An 18,028-nucleotide genomic window follows, 5' to 3' on the forward strand; every position below is an offset into this window, starting at 1 on the left:
TTGTGTATTTTACATTGAAAACACAGTTTTCTCAATTTAAAAGCACGATAGTGTTTTGTGTAATTCCTTTGGAATTACAGTCCCGACAGAGAATAAGGGCTTTGTGTTTATAACTTGCGCCGATAACAAGGATTGGGGTGATTATGTTAAATTGGCAACTAGGGCCAAACTCCATGTGGGTTGGCTTATTTCTGGCAGCTGATATTTTTATTGGATCCCTCTCGTCGAGAGGTGTAGGATTGATCCAAAGATCATCCGATTCCGATAAGTATTTATGGAGTTATGAATTTATTTTGTTTATGTAATTATTATCAAGCCGACCAGCACATATGTAGGCTCTAGAAGCCCAACCGACATGCCTATTCAACTTCTACGTTTTTAGTATAAATAGATGAGGATTTTATGTCATTTAAACACATATTCTTGAGTGATCTCCTCCTCTCCATGTCTTGGGTTTTTGGAGAAGGAGTGATACACCAAGAATGATATGTTGGCCTTATGAAAATGCCCTAGCCGCAGTACAACGCAGTCATGGTAAAACGCGGTTCCATACGCTGTTTATGAAAACATCTATTCATACGCTGTTCACATTGGATACGTCATGGATGCTATACGCTGGTTTCATGTAGTCATGGGATCACATTGATTATACACAGCCCTAGTAATAAACACAAGAAATTTGTATTCTTCTCTGAAATGTCGTGGGTGCAGAGGATCCGAAAAATGAAGGACAGAACGTGCAATCCCTTCTGTGATCATGGAGCAGATCCACATTAGGGCAAGGAGAGTGTAAGTTGCACCTCGGATGGGTTTAAGGTGTAGTAAGACTAGCCCTCGAATGGAAGCAAAAATATTGGTTTTCGGATGGAAGGAGGATGACCTCGCACTATAGGAAGACTGGCTCTCGGATGACCTCGCATTATAGTAAGGCAACAGATCAGGTCTACAGATGGAATAACATCACTGTAATCTTCACATGTCTCGACATTACTGTGTGGAACACTTAGCTTCCCAACAGCCCTAGATCATGTACATCAATGCATTCGTTACAACAATTTCTCCATACGCTGTCAACAGATAAGTCTTGGCATTTATTTATAGAGATACTATATCAGTCATATGGTCTCAGTCATATGCTGTCATTCATAACACATAGGGTCCATACGCAGTCATAGTTCATATATACGATGTTCTTCATGTTATATACATACACACTGTTCATATACATACGCTGTTCATGTCATATATATACACGCTGTTCATATACATATGCTGTTCATGTCATATACATACACACTGTTCATATACATACGCTGTTTATGTCATATACATACACGCTGTTCATATACATACACTGTTCATGTCATATACATACACGCTGTTCATATACATACACTGTTCATGTCATATATATACACGCTGTTCATATATACATACATTGTTCATGTTATATATATTTACACGCTGTTCATACATACGCTGCTCATAGATACTCATACGCAGTCATAACTGCAGTCAAGGTATGGAGCCGTTCCTGTAGCCGCAGTCTTGTATTGAACCAAGTCGCAGTCATAATTGTTGTAGCCGCAGATCATATATGAAGCTCCGCATACCTGTGTATGATAATTCAGTAATTCTACATGATATGGTAAACCCTAGACATACTTGTAGCAGTCTTGATGTATGATCACAACTGCCCGGTTTCGGTTGGATAAAGAAGATCTCAGTGACATACAACTGTGTCGTGAAGTATTAAATATGTACTCACAATGAGAAGGATCATAAGAAATGACGGTTACAGTCTCAACATAATGAGAATGATCAGTCTCAGATCATGATGGGCATGGGCGGCAAAATGATGATAAGAGCAGCTCAGTCATAGGGCAGCATGATCTCAATAAAGGTGCAACAATGGTGCAACTGTGATGAATGATGCAACGGGCAACATCATGATAAATGAGATCATGAGCATAGGCAGCATGATGCAGATCATAGCCAACGTGATGTATGGGCAGTGTGATGTATGAGATCATGAGCGGCATGATGGTGCTACACGGTAAGGTGCAGCAAATGGACGAGATGCAACACGATGATAGGTGAAGGAGTCACCTTGAGAATCAGTTGAAGCAGAATGTCTTTAACTGATCTCATCGTTATACGAAATGATCTATGCTCAGATCTAGTCAAGTCAAAGTGTTGACTTCTGTTGTAAATGTACTCTCTCTCTCTTTCTCTGTTGAACTTTGAAGATAAAAGAAGATTTGATCAAAGGGTTTCCCCACACATTGTGGGGTTTGTCCCTGGCTTGCGCCACATCTTGTGTCCTCTTGTCTTGGCTTGTCTTCTGCGTTTTATATTTATGTTCTATCTGCAGTTTATCATAATGCTGATGTGATTGCTAATTGTGAAAATTTAAATAAATTTCTCTAGCATAGAACATACCAAAACTTAACATGGTATCAGAGCTGAGGTGAAGACAATGCCCAAGCAAGAGTGAAAGAGCAATCACCGAAGACAATTGGGACAAGACAGAAGGATCAATGGGTTCCTCATAATTCACCTAGGGTGAAGTCGAACCAGAGAATGTTATCAGAATGGCGCAGTGGAAGTTTCTGATGGCCCATCTAATGATCACTTCATTGGGAAGTTCGGATCTAAGGGTGGAAGGAAAGGCGGATGCCTTGTTGAAATAAGTTCGGCCGTTGTGCATGGCAGAGACACATCTCTTGATGAAGATAACAATCATATTCTATGATCAAAAGAATGACTGGTAATGCAGGTCATCAAGGAAATGGTCGACTCTTCCACGAAAGCAAGGAACCCCAAAATCTCTTTTATGTACCTGATCAAACCTGATGTCCATCTCGGAAATGGAAGTCAAAGGTTGCAGGGTGGCACTTATCGATGGAAAGGTATGTGTTTGAAGTTTGAACATAGATCTTTTGAGTTCAGAGTTGTATCAAGTTGCAGGAAGTCCACTGGGGACACATAGATCTTTTTGAGTTCAGAGTTGTATCAAGTTGCAGGAAGTCCACTGGGGACCATGTCCATTGACTCAGCACCGGAGGTCTATGAGTCAGATGGTGACTAGGATGCCTGAATTCAAAAAGAAGCATGAAGGTACATATCTGAAAAGTACCGAAGGAAAATATTATAAGGGGACCATTCCCTTCATGCAGCAGGTTCACAGGTTTGAAACAACCCGAGGAGTTTGAGAATCATGATCAAGGAATCTCATGTATACAGGTGGAAGAAAGCCCTCTATGGCTTGAAGAAAAACACCTCAGGCATAATATGAGAGGATTGATAGCTGTCTAATGCAGCTGAGATTCACTAGGAGTGAAACCGATCCAAACCATTACTCGAAGGTTGTGGATGATAAACCTCTCGTACCGGCACCTATGTCTGACAGGTGCAGACCCTCTCATTTATAGGAAACAAAGGGAGTTGGATTCTGAATGTGGGAAGATAAGATGCAAGCTTGTGACTGCCTCGAGGATCTTAACTTTCAGAAGTTATATGGTAATGATGTCGGACCAGATTTAGGAAATGCCTCTGAGTTTCATAAACTCATTCGCGTTGATGTTCTTGGAGAACCTCCGTCCGGACATCTGTGTTGCAGTTAGCATGGTGAGCTCATATTTGGTTGAGCCTCACTAGATTGGTGCCAAGAATCTTCTAAGATATCTTCAGGGCACAATCTCTCATGAATTGAGATACACTGCCGGAAATTTGAAACCACATGATTATTCAGGAAGTATGGAGGATCACTAGAGCACTTCTCAGTGCTGTTTGGAATCTGCCTTGATATCCTGGATGAGCAGGAAGCAGAAGTCGGTAACTCTGAGCACCACCAAGGCATAATACATTGCTGATAGTATGGCCTTCTGTGAGGCAGTCTGGTTGCTGAAGCTCTTCAGTGAGCTGTTTGTACACATGATGAATACCACTGTGAATCTCTATGACAACCAGAGATGGGATTCGATTATTGAGGAATCCCGTATTTGACAATTGCTCCAGCAGATAGACATCAATTACTGCCTTATCTGGGATATGGTAAGTCGATGATCAAGGAGGCTCCATCACACTGAGATGATGTACAGGACAGAGCCCTGAGGAAAGATCAAATTTGTGATTTTCCCGAACGACTTGGAGTCGTCGAGAGACCTTTGTAAAAGGGTCCTGCATGCTGCATACATTGAGCTCTAGGAGCTTTGGGGGGCTTGCAGTTCTATTGGAGCAACATACGACCACAGGGTGACTCACCCTCCCCTGGTGGTGCGCACTGAAACAAGATGATTCGCTCTCTTGTGGGACAAGATGATTTGCTCTCTTGTGGGACAAGATGATTCGCTCTCTTGTGTAGCAGGATGATTAGTTCTCCTGTGAGGCCTGGATTGATGTGTTCTTCATGGCGATTGTAGCACGATTGATGTGTTCTCCTGTGAGGCTTGGATTGATGTGTTCTCCATGGCGATTGTAGCAGGATTGATGTGTTCTCCTGTGAGGCCTGGATTGATGTGTTCTCCATGGCAGCCTGGATTGATGTGTTCTCCAAGGCGATTGTAGCAGGATTGATGTGTTCTCCTGTCGAGGCATCCTACCCATGCAGTCTGGGACTCATGGGAAGTACCTCTCATCTGATCAATGAGCAGGGAAATGAAGATAGGGACCATAGTAGTACCGATGGACGCATCGTTGTATCTACCGTACTCCCTACGCTAGGATGACCTCCATTGATCTGGGACTAGTGGTAGGAGTTGTACATGCTATGACGCTGACTTCGGGTCGGATGAGACTGGTTTGGGACTAGTGGTACATACTCCGAGACTGACTTCGTGTCAGTGCAGTACTGGTCTGGGACCAGTGAGAGTGGTACATACTATGACGCTGACTTCGGGTCGGTTGAGACTGGTCTGGGACCAGTGGTACACTCTCTGAGACTGCGATATTGGTCTGGGACCAGTGGTAGGAGTGGTACTTACTATGAAGCTGACTTCGGGTCAGTTGAGACTGGTCTGGGACTAGTGGTATGCACTCTGAGACTGACTTCAGGTCAGTGGAGAATGATATGACTCATTCTCGATCAATTCTTCTTCTTCATAGTTCAGCAGAGATGAGCAGAGCTAGCAGAGCCAGCAGAGCAGAGCTAGCAGATCCAGCAGCGCTGAGTAGAGCAGAGCAGAGCTAGCAGAGCCAGCAGAGTTGAGCAGAGTTGGGCAGAATAGTGCAGGGCACTGATGGCAGAGATAATACAGTCAGACATATGGATCAGCAGATGGAGTTTCCCCTAGTTGAGAGGGAGTGTTAAATTGGCAACTAGGGCCAAACTCCATGTGCGTTGGCCTATTTCTGGCAGCTGATATTTTTATTGGATACCTCTTGTCGAGAGGTGTAGGATTGATCCAAAGATCATCCGATTCTGATAAGTATTTATGGAGATATGAATTTATTTTGTTTATGTAATTATTATCAAGCCGACCAGCACATATGTAGGCTCTAGAAGCCCAACCGACGTGCCTATTCAACCTCTACATTTTTAGTATAAATAGATGAGGATTTTATGTCATTTAAACACATATTCTTGAGTGATCTCCTCCTCTCCACGTCTTGGGTTTTTGGAGAAGGAGTGATACACCAAGAATGATATGTTGGCCTTATGAAAATGCCCTAGCCGCAGTACAACGCAGTCATGGTAAAAAGCTGGTCCATACGCTGTTTATGAAAACATCTATTCATACGCTGTTCACATTGGATACGTCATGGATGCTATACGCTGGTTTCATGTAGTCATGGGATCACGTTGATTATACGCAGCCCTAGCAATAAACACAAGAAATTTGTATTCTTCTCTGAAATGTCGTGGGTGCAGAGGATCCGAAAAATGAAGGATAGAACGTGCAATCCCTTCTGTGATCATGGAGCAGATCCGCATTAGGGCAAGGAGAGTGTAACTGCACCTCGGATGGGTTTAAGGTGTAGTAAGACTAGCCCTCGAATGGAAGCAAAAAGATTGGTTTTCGGATGGAAGGAGGATGAGCTCGCACTATAGGAAGACTGGCTCTCAGATGACCTCGCATTACAGTAAGGCAACAGATCAGGTCTACAGATGGAATAGCATCACTATAATCTTCACATGTCTCGACATTACCGTGTGGAACACTCAGCTTCCCAATAGCCCTAGATCATGTACATCAATGCATTCGTTACAACAATTTCTCCATACGCTGTCTACAGATAAGTCTTGGCATTTATTTATAGAGATACTATATCAGTCATATGGTCTCAGTCATATGCTGTCATTCATAACACGTAGGGTCCATACGCAGTCATAGTTCATATATACGATGTTCTTCATGTTATATACATACACGCTGTTCATATACATACGCTGTTCATGTCATATATATACACGCTGTTCATATACATACGCTGTTCATGTCATATACATACACGCTGTTCATATACATACGCTGTTCATGTCATATACATACACGCTGTTCATATACATACGCTGTTCATGTCATATATATACACGCTGTTCATATATACATACATTGTTCATGTTATATATATTTACACGCTGTTCATACATACGCTGTTCATAGATACTCATACGCAGTCATAACTGCAGTCAAGGTATGGAGCCGTTCCTGTAGCTGCAGTCTTGTATTGAACCAAGCCACAGTCATAATTGTTGTAGCCGCAGATCATATATGAAGCTCCGCATACCTGTGTATGATAATTCAGTAATTCTACATGATATGATAAACCCTAGGCATACTTGTAGCAGTCTTGATGTATGATCACAACTGCCCGGTTTCGGTTGGATAAAGAAGATCTCAGTGACATACAGCTGTGACGTGAAGTATTAAATATGCACTCACAATGAGAAGGATCATAAGAAATGACGGTTACAGTCTCAACATAATGAGAATGATGAGAATGATCAGTCTCAGATCATGATGGGCATGGGCAGCAAAATGATGATAAGAGCAGCTCAGTCATAGGGCAGCGTGATCTCAATAAAGGTGCAACAATGGTGCAACTGTGATGAATGATGCAACGGGAAGCATCATGATAAATGAGATCATGAGCATAGGCAACATGATGCAGATCATAGCCAACATGATGTATGGGCAGTGTGATGTATGAGATCATGAGCAGCATGATGGTGCTACACGGTAAGGTGCAGCAAATGGACGAGATGCAGCACGATGATAGGTGAAGGAGTCACCTTGAGAATCAGATGAAGCAGAATGTCTTTAACTGATCTCATCGTTATACGAAATGATCTATGCTCAGATCTAGTCAAGTCAAAGTGTTGACTTCTGTTGTAAATGTACTCTCTCTCTCTTTCTCTGCTGAACTTTGAAGATAAAACAAGATTTGATCAAAGGGTTTCCCCACACATTGTGGGGTTTGTCCCTGGCTTGCGCCACATCTTGTGTCCTCTTGTCTTGGCTTGTCTTCTGCGTTTTATACTTATGTTCTATCTGCAGTTTATCGTAATGCTGATGTGATTGCTAACTGTGAAAATTTAAATAAATTGCTCTAGCATAGAACATACCAAAACTTAACAGATTAGAGGAGAGCCTATGAGGCTGTCAGTTTAACAGTAAATGACTGATACACCAATTGAAGTAGAGGGAGAAATTTGGCTTGATATTCAAGAAATTTTAGACAAATTTGCGAGGTTGTCCATATCGCCTACACCCAGGCCACCATTAGTGGTATCAGAGCAGCCAACTGACATTGGATTGAATCTCAAAAGCAGGAGAAGGAAGTTACTATGGCTTTCAGATTTGGAAGAGGACGAGGACATGGTGGAAGAGGACGACCTATTGCAAATGTTGAAGTGATGGAAGCTGTGCAACAGATGCAATCTAGATTGGATGCATTAGCCATAGGCAGGAACATAGATGATGGAGCTGTTAGTGAACCTGATATTGAAGCTGCAGAGGAGGAAGCTGTAGCAGTTACTCTTGAAATAAGGTTCTTTCAGTCAATGTTGAGATCCACAGCCAGGCCAAAGACCGAGGTATCAATATATGAAGGAGGACTAAATCCAGAAGAATTAATAGACTGGATTAATGGCATGGAGAAATTCTTCGACTATGAAGAAACAAAAGATGAGAAGAAAGTGAAGTTTGCTGTCACCAAGCTAAAAGGCCATGCAGTGCTTTGGTGGGATGGTGTGCAGGAAGAAAGGAAGAGACTTGGCAAGCAACCAATCAAGAATTGGAGCAGGATGGTAGCAAAGCTAAGAGGTAAGTTTCTGCCAAGAAATTATCAACAAACCTTTTGCAGACAGATGCAGAATCTTAGACAGAGGTCTATGACAGTGAAAGAATACACAGAGGAATTCTACAAGGTAAGCATAAGAGCTGGAGAAGCCCAGGATACATATGAGAAGGTAGCTAGATATATGAATGGTCTCAGGATGGACATTCAAGATGAGATAAGTCTACTGTCTCCTAAAATAGTAGAGGAAGCTTATCAGATATCACTGAAAACTGAAGAAAAACTTATGAGGAAGCAGTCTGCCAAAGGGAGGGGTACTTTCCGAGGAAAGGGAAGTCAAGGTGGTAGAGGAAGATCTACAACACCTAAAGATGGAGCTAGTAGCAGCTCAACCTAGCATGCACCCACAGGAGGTGATGCAAGAGGCAGGGGGAGTTTTTCTAGAAGAAGATGAGGCAGAGGAAGAGGCAGAGAATTAAGATGTTACAATTGTAACAAACTGGGACACAGAGCTTTTGAATGCCCAGAGAATGTAGAAATAAGTCAGAGGAATGCAATTGTTGCTCTAGTTGAGGGAGAAGCACCAGCAACAGCAGTGGCAGAAGAAGAAAATACACCAGAGAGAGGAGAATCTTTGGTAGTTAATAAAGTTTCTCTCAAGCCAGCAAAGGAGATAGTTGAACCATCACAAAAAAAGACTTTATTCAGGACAGTGTGTAAAGTCCAAGCGAAAGACAAGGAAGTCGAGGCAGAAGTAGAAGGAGTAGGCAGTTGATTATCTTTGACTCTAAATAGAGGCCAAAATCAAGAAGCTAGGTGTCTTGGTCTTGGAGACGTTGTATAGGTCAATGGTCTTGGTCTTGGTATTCGTCAATTGGAGTCTCTATAAGAAAAGAATTTTTGTGGGTTTTCCTCTCAATTGGAGAGGTTTTGGCCTGACGAATAGCCTACATTCTGTGTCTCTTGTCTCTTTATTGTTTATGCATTGGTAACTGTTTGATGAAAGAACACAATAATAATCTAAAGAGAAGAATATAATCTAAGAAGTAAAAGGAATTCACAAGTAGTTATCTCATTGAGAAATCACCTAATACTTGATGCCCTATATTTCTCAACACCTTCTTGGGCCTCATTTGTCATAAAAGAAATTTATTTTAATGTAAAATAGGTCAATTAGGCCTCCTCCACCAAGTCGGCCTCAAACTGGACAAGTCAGCCTAACTGAGGGGAAAAATCTCCTATATAAAGGCAACAACTCGACCTCATTTGGAGCACTCACTCACCAAGTTCGATCTACAGTTGCTGGGGCAGTAATGTTGAAAAATGTAACTAGGTTCGTTCTTCATAAAATGTATTTGTCAACTTGTTAAAATTGGCAACCAGGGCAAAACTTCATGTGGGTCATCTTATTCATGGCTGATAATATTTTTATTAGATTCCTCTCGTCGAGAGGTGTAGGATTGATATAAAGATCATCTGATTCCGATAAGTATTCATGGAGATATGAATTTATTTTGATTATGGAATTATTATCAAGCTGACCTACAACTCATGTAGGCTCAGAAGCCCAACAGTCGCATCTATTCAAACACCAACGTTGTGTATAAATGTAAGAGGACTTTTCCTCATTTGCACTCACTCTTCTCATCACATCTCTCTCTCTCTCTCTCTACTACGCAGAAATGAGTCTGTTCTCTACTGCGCAGAAATGGGTCTCTCTCTCACACATGTGAAGCTGGAAGCTGTTGAACTTGAAGCTGCAACTGCAGATCCAAAGATTGACCTGCGTGGCCTAGAAGAGCTCCCCTTTGGAACTGCGCTGTAGGTTCATCTAAACCTCCTTTGAAAGCCACAACTTTTGGTGGTGGAATGAAGTCAATCCGATGAACGGTTTGCAAGATATTGACTGCCCTAGTTTGAAGCCAGAAACTGCTAAAACTGAAGCTACAACTGCAGAAGCAAAGATTGACCTGCGTGGCCTAGAAGATATCCCCTTTGGAACTGCGCTGTAGGTTCATCTGAACCTCCTCTGAAATCCGCAACTTTTGGTGGTGGAATGAAGTCAATCCCATGAACAGTTTGCAAGATATCAACTGCCCTAGTTTGAAGCCGAAAACTACTGAAACTGAAGCTTTAACTGCAGAAGTAAAGATTGACCTGCGTGGCCTAGAAGATCTCCTCATCTGAACTGCGTTGTAGGTTCATCTGAACCTCCTCTGAAATCTGCAACTTTTGGTGGTGGAATGAAGTCAAACCGACGATCGGTTTGTGAGATATCGTCTGCCCTAGTTTGACAATGAAGCCGCTAATGCTGATGTTGCTGATCTGGGGTTTGCTACTGCTGATATGAATAAGATTTATTGTACTATTTCTCTCTGCTGAATTATTGAAGATAAAAGAAGATTTGATCGAAGGGTTTCCCCACACATTGTGGGGTTTGTCCTTGGCTAGCCGCCACATCTTGTGTCTCTTGTCTTGGCTTGTTTTCTGTCGATCGTTTAATGTTCTATCTGCACTTTACTTTATGTACATGTGATTGCTAATGTGTGGAATATAATAAGAAAAAGAAGTAAACTGTTATAAGCATAGAACATACCATAACTTAACACAACTTTTTTTTTGTTATTGTTACAATGACTTATTAAAGCATGTGTTTCATGCTTGGGTTATCATTTTATTAGTCAAAGTCCTGTTTGTGGACTCTTAGTGATTAATAAAGAGTCATTAGAGTCGTTGTATATTTTATGAGACCCTTCTTCGGCTTTTGAACGATGCAAAAATAATTATTTTGAGTAAAAAATGAATTATGTAACCTCTCACACCAGGTCGGCCTCAAGAATATCAAGTCAGGGTCAAGGAAGGCAATTCGTGTTGGAATTTCTAAGTCTGACACGTTAGAAACCCTTTTTTCACTTTACTGATTTATTCCTACCTACTTGTTCTGTTAATTAACAAGTTATTTACTATTTAAATACTAGAAATAAATACAAATGCATGCTCAACACATTACATATCATCAACCAAAGGAAATAGAAACAAGCACACAAATGACACCGTTATTTTTGGACTAATGTCCCCGGAAAAACCCAATGCGGGAAAAGCGGTGCAGCGATCTGAGGGTTTGATTTATTAAGCAGTTTCAGAATACAATCTGGGTGCCAAATCCGGCTCACCCAACAAGGAAACATCTCGACAGTAGTACCTCTCCTTCGGAGACAGATGCTCCTGCTGAAACCCCGGATAAACACTCTGACAACTCCTCAGCTCCAATCTGCGCCATGAAAAACCCCAACGTCAGCCTCTTTTGCCCTCTGCGTCAGCTTTTCCGACATTTTCCGGCAGTTACGGCTGTTCCTGGTAGTTCCGGCTTCTGCCCTCTGCATTAGCATTCCCGATAGTTCTCGCTGTGCCCGATAGTTCCAGCTTCTGCCCTCTGCTTCTGTATTCGTTGCCCCTCAGCTGCGACTCCAGATCACTCTCTCAACTTTCTCAACAAACCCAGTCCCAGAAAGTCGAAATCTTGATTTGACTAATTTGACTTTTAATAGTTGATTCATGAAATGATCCAAGCTGGGGCTTTAGATTCTTCACATGGTGTTTTTTTTGGTTGACCAATAACCAATCTTCCATGAAAACTGTTGGTTTATGGTTTACAACTAACCAATCTTCCATTTGAATAATATGGTGGTTTTTGTGTACCACTAACCATCTTCTTTGATTTGAATAGTGTAGTGGTTTATGTTTTACCATTAACCATCTTTAATTCATCAATTTACTCCCCCCCTTGAAGGTGTAGGAGAGTTTCTTTTATCATTGTGCTCCCCCCCAAGGTGTGGAGAGTACCATCTTTCTTTGGAATTTTTGGTTGAAAACTTTTTTCTTTTTTTCATTTCTTCAGGCAGCTTTATCTTTATCTATATCGTGACCATACTGTAGGATTTATGCAACTTCTTTTCTTCTAGATTCCATCTCTAGGAATTTATCCATAACTTTCATAACTTTCTTTTTCTTTTGACGTGTTTCTGATAGATTATTTGTCTTCCCACAATGAAGACAAGGATAGAGATCAAAACACTGACTCTCCATGTGACCATTTCTCTGACATTGCTGACACTTTTAATCAATAGTCTTAACCTCATCAAGAAATCCTACACTCACAAACTAAACTGGTTTGGAGAAATCTGGAATATGAAAAGTTAAAACTATTTTCTTTGGTTTCTTTGGAATATGAAATCCGTGTTAATTTTTGTCGAATGCTATTTCTTCCCAACGTTTGACAATCATCTTGGAAATACCATTTTCTTGTTCTTTTTCTTCTCCACATTTGCTACTGCTGCTCATATTCTGTGCTTGATTCATTGATTCTATTAAGTCATCTGTATCACACTGCATCAATCACTTGTATTAAATCTTGGGTATCACAAGTTACATCAACTTTTGCCATTATTTCAATTGTATCACATGTTGCATCAAACTTTTGGATTAGGTCTTCAATACAACTTGTTGCATCAATTTTATCTAGTAGCTCCACCGTGTCACAACTTTCATCAACCTGCTGGATGAGTTCATCTGTTTCACAAATTGCATTCAAGGTTTGGATGGGATCTTTTGTGTCACATATTGTATCTATCTTTGCTGTAGATCTTGCATCAATCATATCATCAAGTAGATCTTGCTTTTGCCTCAATTTTATCTGGAGTGCATCAATCAATTGTTCTTTCATATCTATTTCCTTTTGAAGATCTTTTGCAGCTGCTAGTGTGTCAGCTATTTGATGAATTATGGTTTGATTTTGCTTTGATTTCCATCACGTGCTTGATTTTATTGTGCAAATCATGGTTGCACTCTTGCAAATATTTAATTTCTTGAGATGCATTTTGTAGATATTTTCCAACTTTATCCATTTTTCACTTGACTTGCTTGCTTGATCATGCTCACTTGATGTTATGTTACTTTACAGTGTTGGGTGCTACTGATCATGCACCCCAAAGTGTAATGACAATGTTTTTAATGATGACAATGACTTGAATTTTGACCTCCTTGTTCAATTTCAGGCAGGTCTTGATGGTAACTTTTATACTTTAGAAGGGTTTGGGACTTTACCCTTTGCAATGCTCCAATCAATCTGATTTTAATGCCATCTTACTTGAACCAAATTCACAATCACTCATTTAAACTTGGACACAATGACAAATGTCCTTAGACTCACCACCACAAAAAAACATCTTTAATTTTACTCTCTTTCCTCTTTTTTTTAACAGAAAATTCAAAAAACATTTTCTCCGTCTCCTTTCAACCTTTTCACTCTTTTCTTAAAAAAGACTTTTTACAATAGATTTTTCTTTTTAAGCTAAGTGCAAGACACTACTAACTTATCAACGTTAGTTTGTAGAAGCTAATCACAATTATGATTGATGGATGTGTACTAGGCTCTAGCATACAAACCTTCAAATAGAATTCATTCCCCTCTTAAGCCATTTTCTTGAATTAATGTTAACAAGTGAAATCTTCAACCAAGCCCACGATCTTCACTCAAGAATTATGGCAGCTACAAAGTACAAACTTCTCATTACAAGCACTCTATGACTGGGCTTTCTGCACCGTTATGTGGTTGTAGATGATGTACTATTGACCTTCTGCTTGCATTTCCAAAATGCTTTCTTGGCTGTCTATGTACAAATTGTGATGTGCACAGATCATGATGTGTATATATTGAGGCTCTTATGGAGCTACGATATCAATTGTTCCCTGGATACAGTCAGGAACTATAAACATACCAAATGCTTACTGCCCACACAACCTCTTCATTATATTGAGTCTAGTGTTATTCACCTCCAACAATAACGCATTCTTGTAATTTGATTTTCAAACTCATAATCTTAGCAAACTGCATGATTTTCCACCTTGATCTGCACAGATCTACCCCTTGGGAGATTTGAATTTCATCTTAAAAACATAGATCAATATATCGATGTATAGATTTAAAAAATTAAAATAAAACTTGTGGCTCCAATAACATATTTTGGGACTTGTTATCCTAGTATCCTTTGACAAGATTGTTATGAATAAAATATATATAAAATAATATAAATGTAAATAATAACGATAATTGTAATAATGATTAATTAACTAGTAATTTGTAGTTGAAGAGGCATGTCTCTAAGGACATGACCATTTGTGAAGGGGTACTTACCTAGGTATATAAACAGGCTCTCACCCTCATTTGTATTCATTCTCATTCATACATTTCAATATATATTTTTGTTTCTTCAATGGAGATGTTCACATTCCAAGTCTTCTAGAGTATTTAACTTTTGCGTATACGAGCTTTGTTCGTTACATTGGTATCAGAGCATTCCTTTGAGTATACGAACTTTGTTCGCTACATTGGTATCAAAGCTACTTGATCCTCTTGCCATTCCACTGCTGCACATAGTTAGTTTGATTCAGCCTTTGACCATCAATTTTCGTCAACCTTGTTGTTGTTGCAATTCAAGTGTTTCGTTACGTAGTTGGAGATTCTCCATTCTGCTAGATTCACCGTCAAGCTTTTGGCCATTCAAAAAAAAGGAAAAAAAAATATTAAAAAGAAAAAAAGAAAGGTTAAAAAAAGATTATAAATTTATATTAAAAAAAATTAAAAAAGAAGAAGAAGAGAGAGTATAGTATAAAAAAAAGGCTGAAGAAAAAGAAAAGAAAAGGAGCATATATATATAATGAAGAAAAAATATTAAATATATATATATAAAAGGGAAGAAGAAAAAAAAAAAAAGCTTAATTAAAAAAAAAAAAACCACAAAAAAGAGACAACCGCCTTGTCTACCTCAGCTGCAATCGTCTCACACCCATAGTTTTAAAAACTGGAACTAGTGGACGGACTTGTCCACCTATAAAACCTAGTTTCAAATTGGAACCGGTCAAACCGAAACTAGTTAGATCTCAATGGACCGATCTTTAAAAAATACATGATTTTTTTTTTTTTTGAAAAAAACTATTTTTAAGATTTAAAACCATGATTCCAAACCAATAGAGATAAAATATGCAAATTTTGCTCATCTATATACCAGGTAAAGGTGAATATATCAAATTGGCACTGAGTGCAATACATATCAACAACATAATACATAATCATTGAGGCTCTAAATGACCTCTAGAGTCCAAAAACAATGTTATAGGCTATGGGGTCACTGGCCTACTACAAGTCTACATATCAGTGATCAGCATGATCACTCCTCATCATGATCAAACTCATCAACACTACTAGACAAGGAATCATCAACATGAGCTACATAAATAATCTGGTTGAGTGTTTGAGGACTTCTAAAACTCCTCTGCAACCTTAGCAATAGTGGTAGTAGTAGCAGTAGAAATAGACATCAAAACTACAAATCACTGATCAACATGATTATTGAAACTCATTATTGATTCAAAGCTACTAAAAATGGGATCATTAGCAAGAGACACATAAACATGATCTTGCTCAAAGTCTTCAGACTTGGATTTGCTCAACCTTATAATATGATAGAAATGGGAAAAGTTTAACATGAGTAACCGATGATTTTGGTTTAAGTGAAGGGTTCATCTCCTCAACCTTATAATGTGGTAGATAAAGGTTAGCATGCCTCACCTATTATTTTCCTTTGAGTGAAGGGTACATTCTTGTTAAGGCCATGGTAGAGGAGTTCAACAATCAATACCACCTTCATCAACAAAGTTCAAAAATCAATGCCACCAACATCAAGGTTCTTAAAGGGCTTCATGCTCTTGATCAAATGCCAATCTCATAGCCTCATGCATGATAATATCAAATGGAAACATTGCAAATCCCCAAACCATGAAATCCTGAAAACCATTAAGTTTGTTGAATTTTGAATGAACTCTAAAATTCTAGTTTCTCCATATGAAATCCAATGAGGTCAAAACCACTCTCAAACATCTTGAGTCATTTCATGGTAATGTTAAAAATTTAAGTAAAAGGATGAAACTGAAAAATAAAGGAAATGTCACTTTTACTTTAAGAATTTAACATTACCATTGATTGCTAGTGTTGCTAGGGTTGATATATGTGAGGCAAATGAGAGGGGAGACATGCTTTTCTTAGAGGGGTTGTTTTTGGATGGAAACAACCCCAAATTTCCCTCAAAATGGCATCAAAACTGCATTCTGTGGGGTTCGCCGCTGGCTTGGCAATAAACTGGCTAATTTATGAAGGAACTGACCAGTTTATGGCCGGTTAGACCAAAAAACCGGTGGGCCACTCAGAAAACCGAGTTTCAAACTGGTTTGATGGCCAAGGCTAATGAACTAGCTGGTTTGACTGGTTTCCAGTTCAGACCGACCGGTTTTGAAAACTATGCTCACACCAACGTAGCCGCCACCATTAAATACACCAACAGATAGTTGAGTCATTGACAGAAGACTGGCAACCCTAGTCCATAGCGCTGCTGTATCTAGTTGTTGGCATCTTTCTCGCTGCAGTAGTTGTTTCTTACAGTGCTATCATCACCCTTGCTGCCACTGCCATCTGTAGCCCTTGGTGCCACCACCAGAAATGCTACCAACAAATGCTATACCGTTGACCCTGTCATCTGAATCTATTATCGACAAGATCACCACCCCATTGCCACCTATCTCAATGCGTCGTTTTTCCTTGTGTTTCCAAGTCGTTCAACCGCTAGACTAGTCAAGATTCACTCACAACCACAACTATTGAAGCAAAGATCAATTACACGGAAGGAATAGGCATTGTTTCAATTCACTGTTTATCATTCTGTCCGTACACTGAGGGTTAACGATACAAACATTCAAATCATAATAAGAAGGTTGGAATACACCTGTTGGAGAATCATTGCAATGCTTGGTTAATAAATACTACAGTGTCAATTAAGGGTGTTGACTTTAATTAGTAAGTATTGAAGTAAAAAAAGTAATGATAATAATAATGAAATAATCACAAGCTCCATTTCAACTAATTTTTTTTAATTGAAGTCAACAAAACAATTGTTATGAAAAACTAACAACTCGAACAATGAAAATAAGGGTTATAATATTTAGGATTTATTTTAAACAATGTTTTTAAAACCGGAACCGGTGATTGGACTGGTCCACCTAATGAACCGGTTTACCGACCGGAACCAGTCTAACCGGGACTGGTTTGGTCTAAACGAACCGGTTTTAGAAAAATACATTAAATAATTAATTTTTAATGAAACAAAACTATTTTTAAGATTTAAAACCATGATTCGAAGCCAATAGAGACAAAATATGCAAAGTTTTCTCATTTATATACCATGTAAAGGTGAATATATCAAAATGGCACCAAGTGCAATACATATAATCAACAAAATAGCAAAATGCATAAGCATTGAGGCTCTAAATGGCCTATAAAGTCCAAAAACAATGCTGCAAGCTATGAGGCCATTGGCCTACTACAAGTCTATAGTGTACACATGATCAATCATCAAGTTCATCACCACTACTAGCAATAGGATCATCAGCAAGAGCTACATAGACATCATTTGGTTCAGAGTATGAGGATGCCTCAGCCTGATCTGCAACCTCAGTAGCAATGCCACCAATAACAATAGAAGTGGACCTAATGGAAGCGCAAGTTTGTCGACCTGCACGACTAGTTCCTTACATTGGTTCTTTGCCTTTCCTTGATGCCGCTACTGATCCTGGTTCTGATGCTACCACAAAATTTGCTTCATCCCCGCTAAAGCCATGTCGATATCAAAATCAGCCTCAAACATGACTACTCTAGCAAAAACTCAACACTCTCCAA

General features: G+C 39.5%; 1 protein-coding gene across 1 annotated transcript in view; it reads left to right on the forward strand.

Annotated features, from left to right (window-relative positions):
• Positions 1-18,028, forward strand: part of LOC149252933 (2-oxoglutarate (2OG) and Fe(II)-dependent oxygenase superfamily protein) — a 200,499-nt gene that overhangs the window by 113,575 nt on the left and 68,896 nt on the right. Inside the window, exon 5 of the mRNA XM_089454313.1 lies at positions 7,778-8,041. Within this exon, the coding sequence (XP_089310439.1) occupies positions 7,778-8,041 (264 nt within the window). The remainder of the gene's footprint in view (positions 1-7,777; positions 8,042-18,028) is intronic.

The sequence above is a fragment of the Pinus tabuliformis genome, chromosome 7 (genome assembly GCF_031772625.1).
Source record: "Pinus tabuliformis cultivar Carrire ecotype Pingquan chromosome 7, CPIR1, whole genome shotgun sequence".
NCBI classification, from domain to species: domain Eukaryota; kingdom Viridiplantae; phylum Streptophyta; class Pinopsida; order Pinales; family Pinaceae; genus Pinus; species Pinus tabuliformis.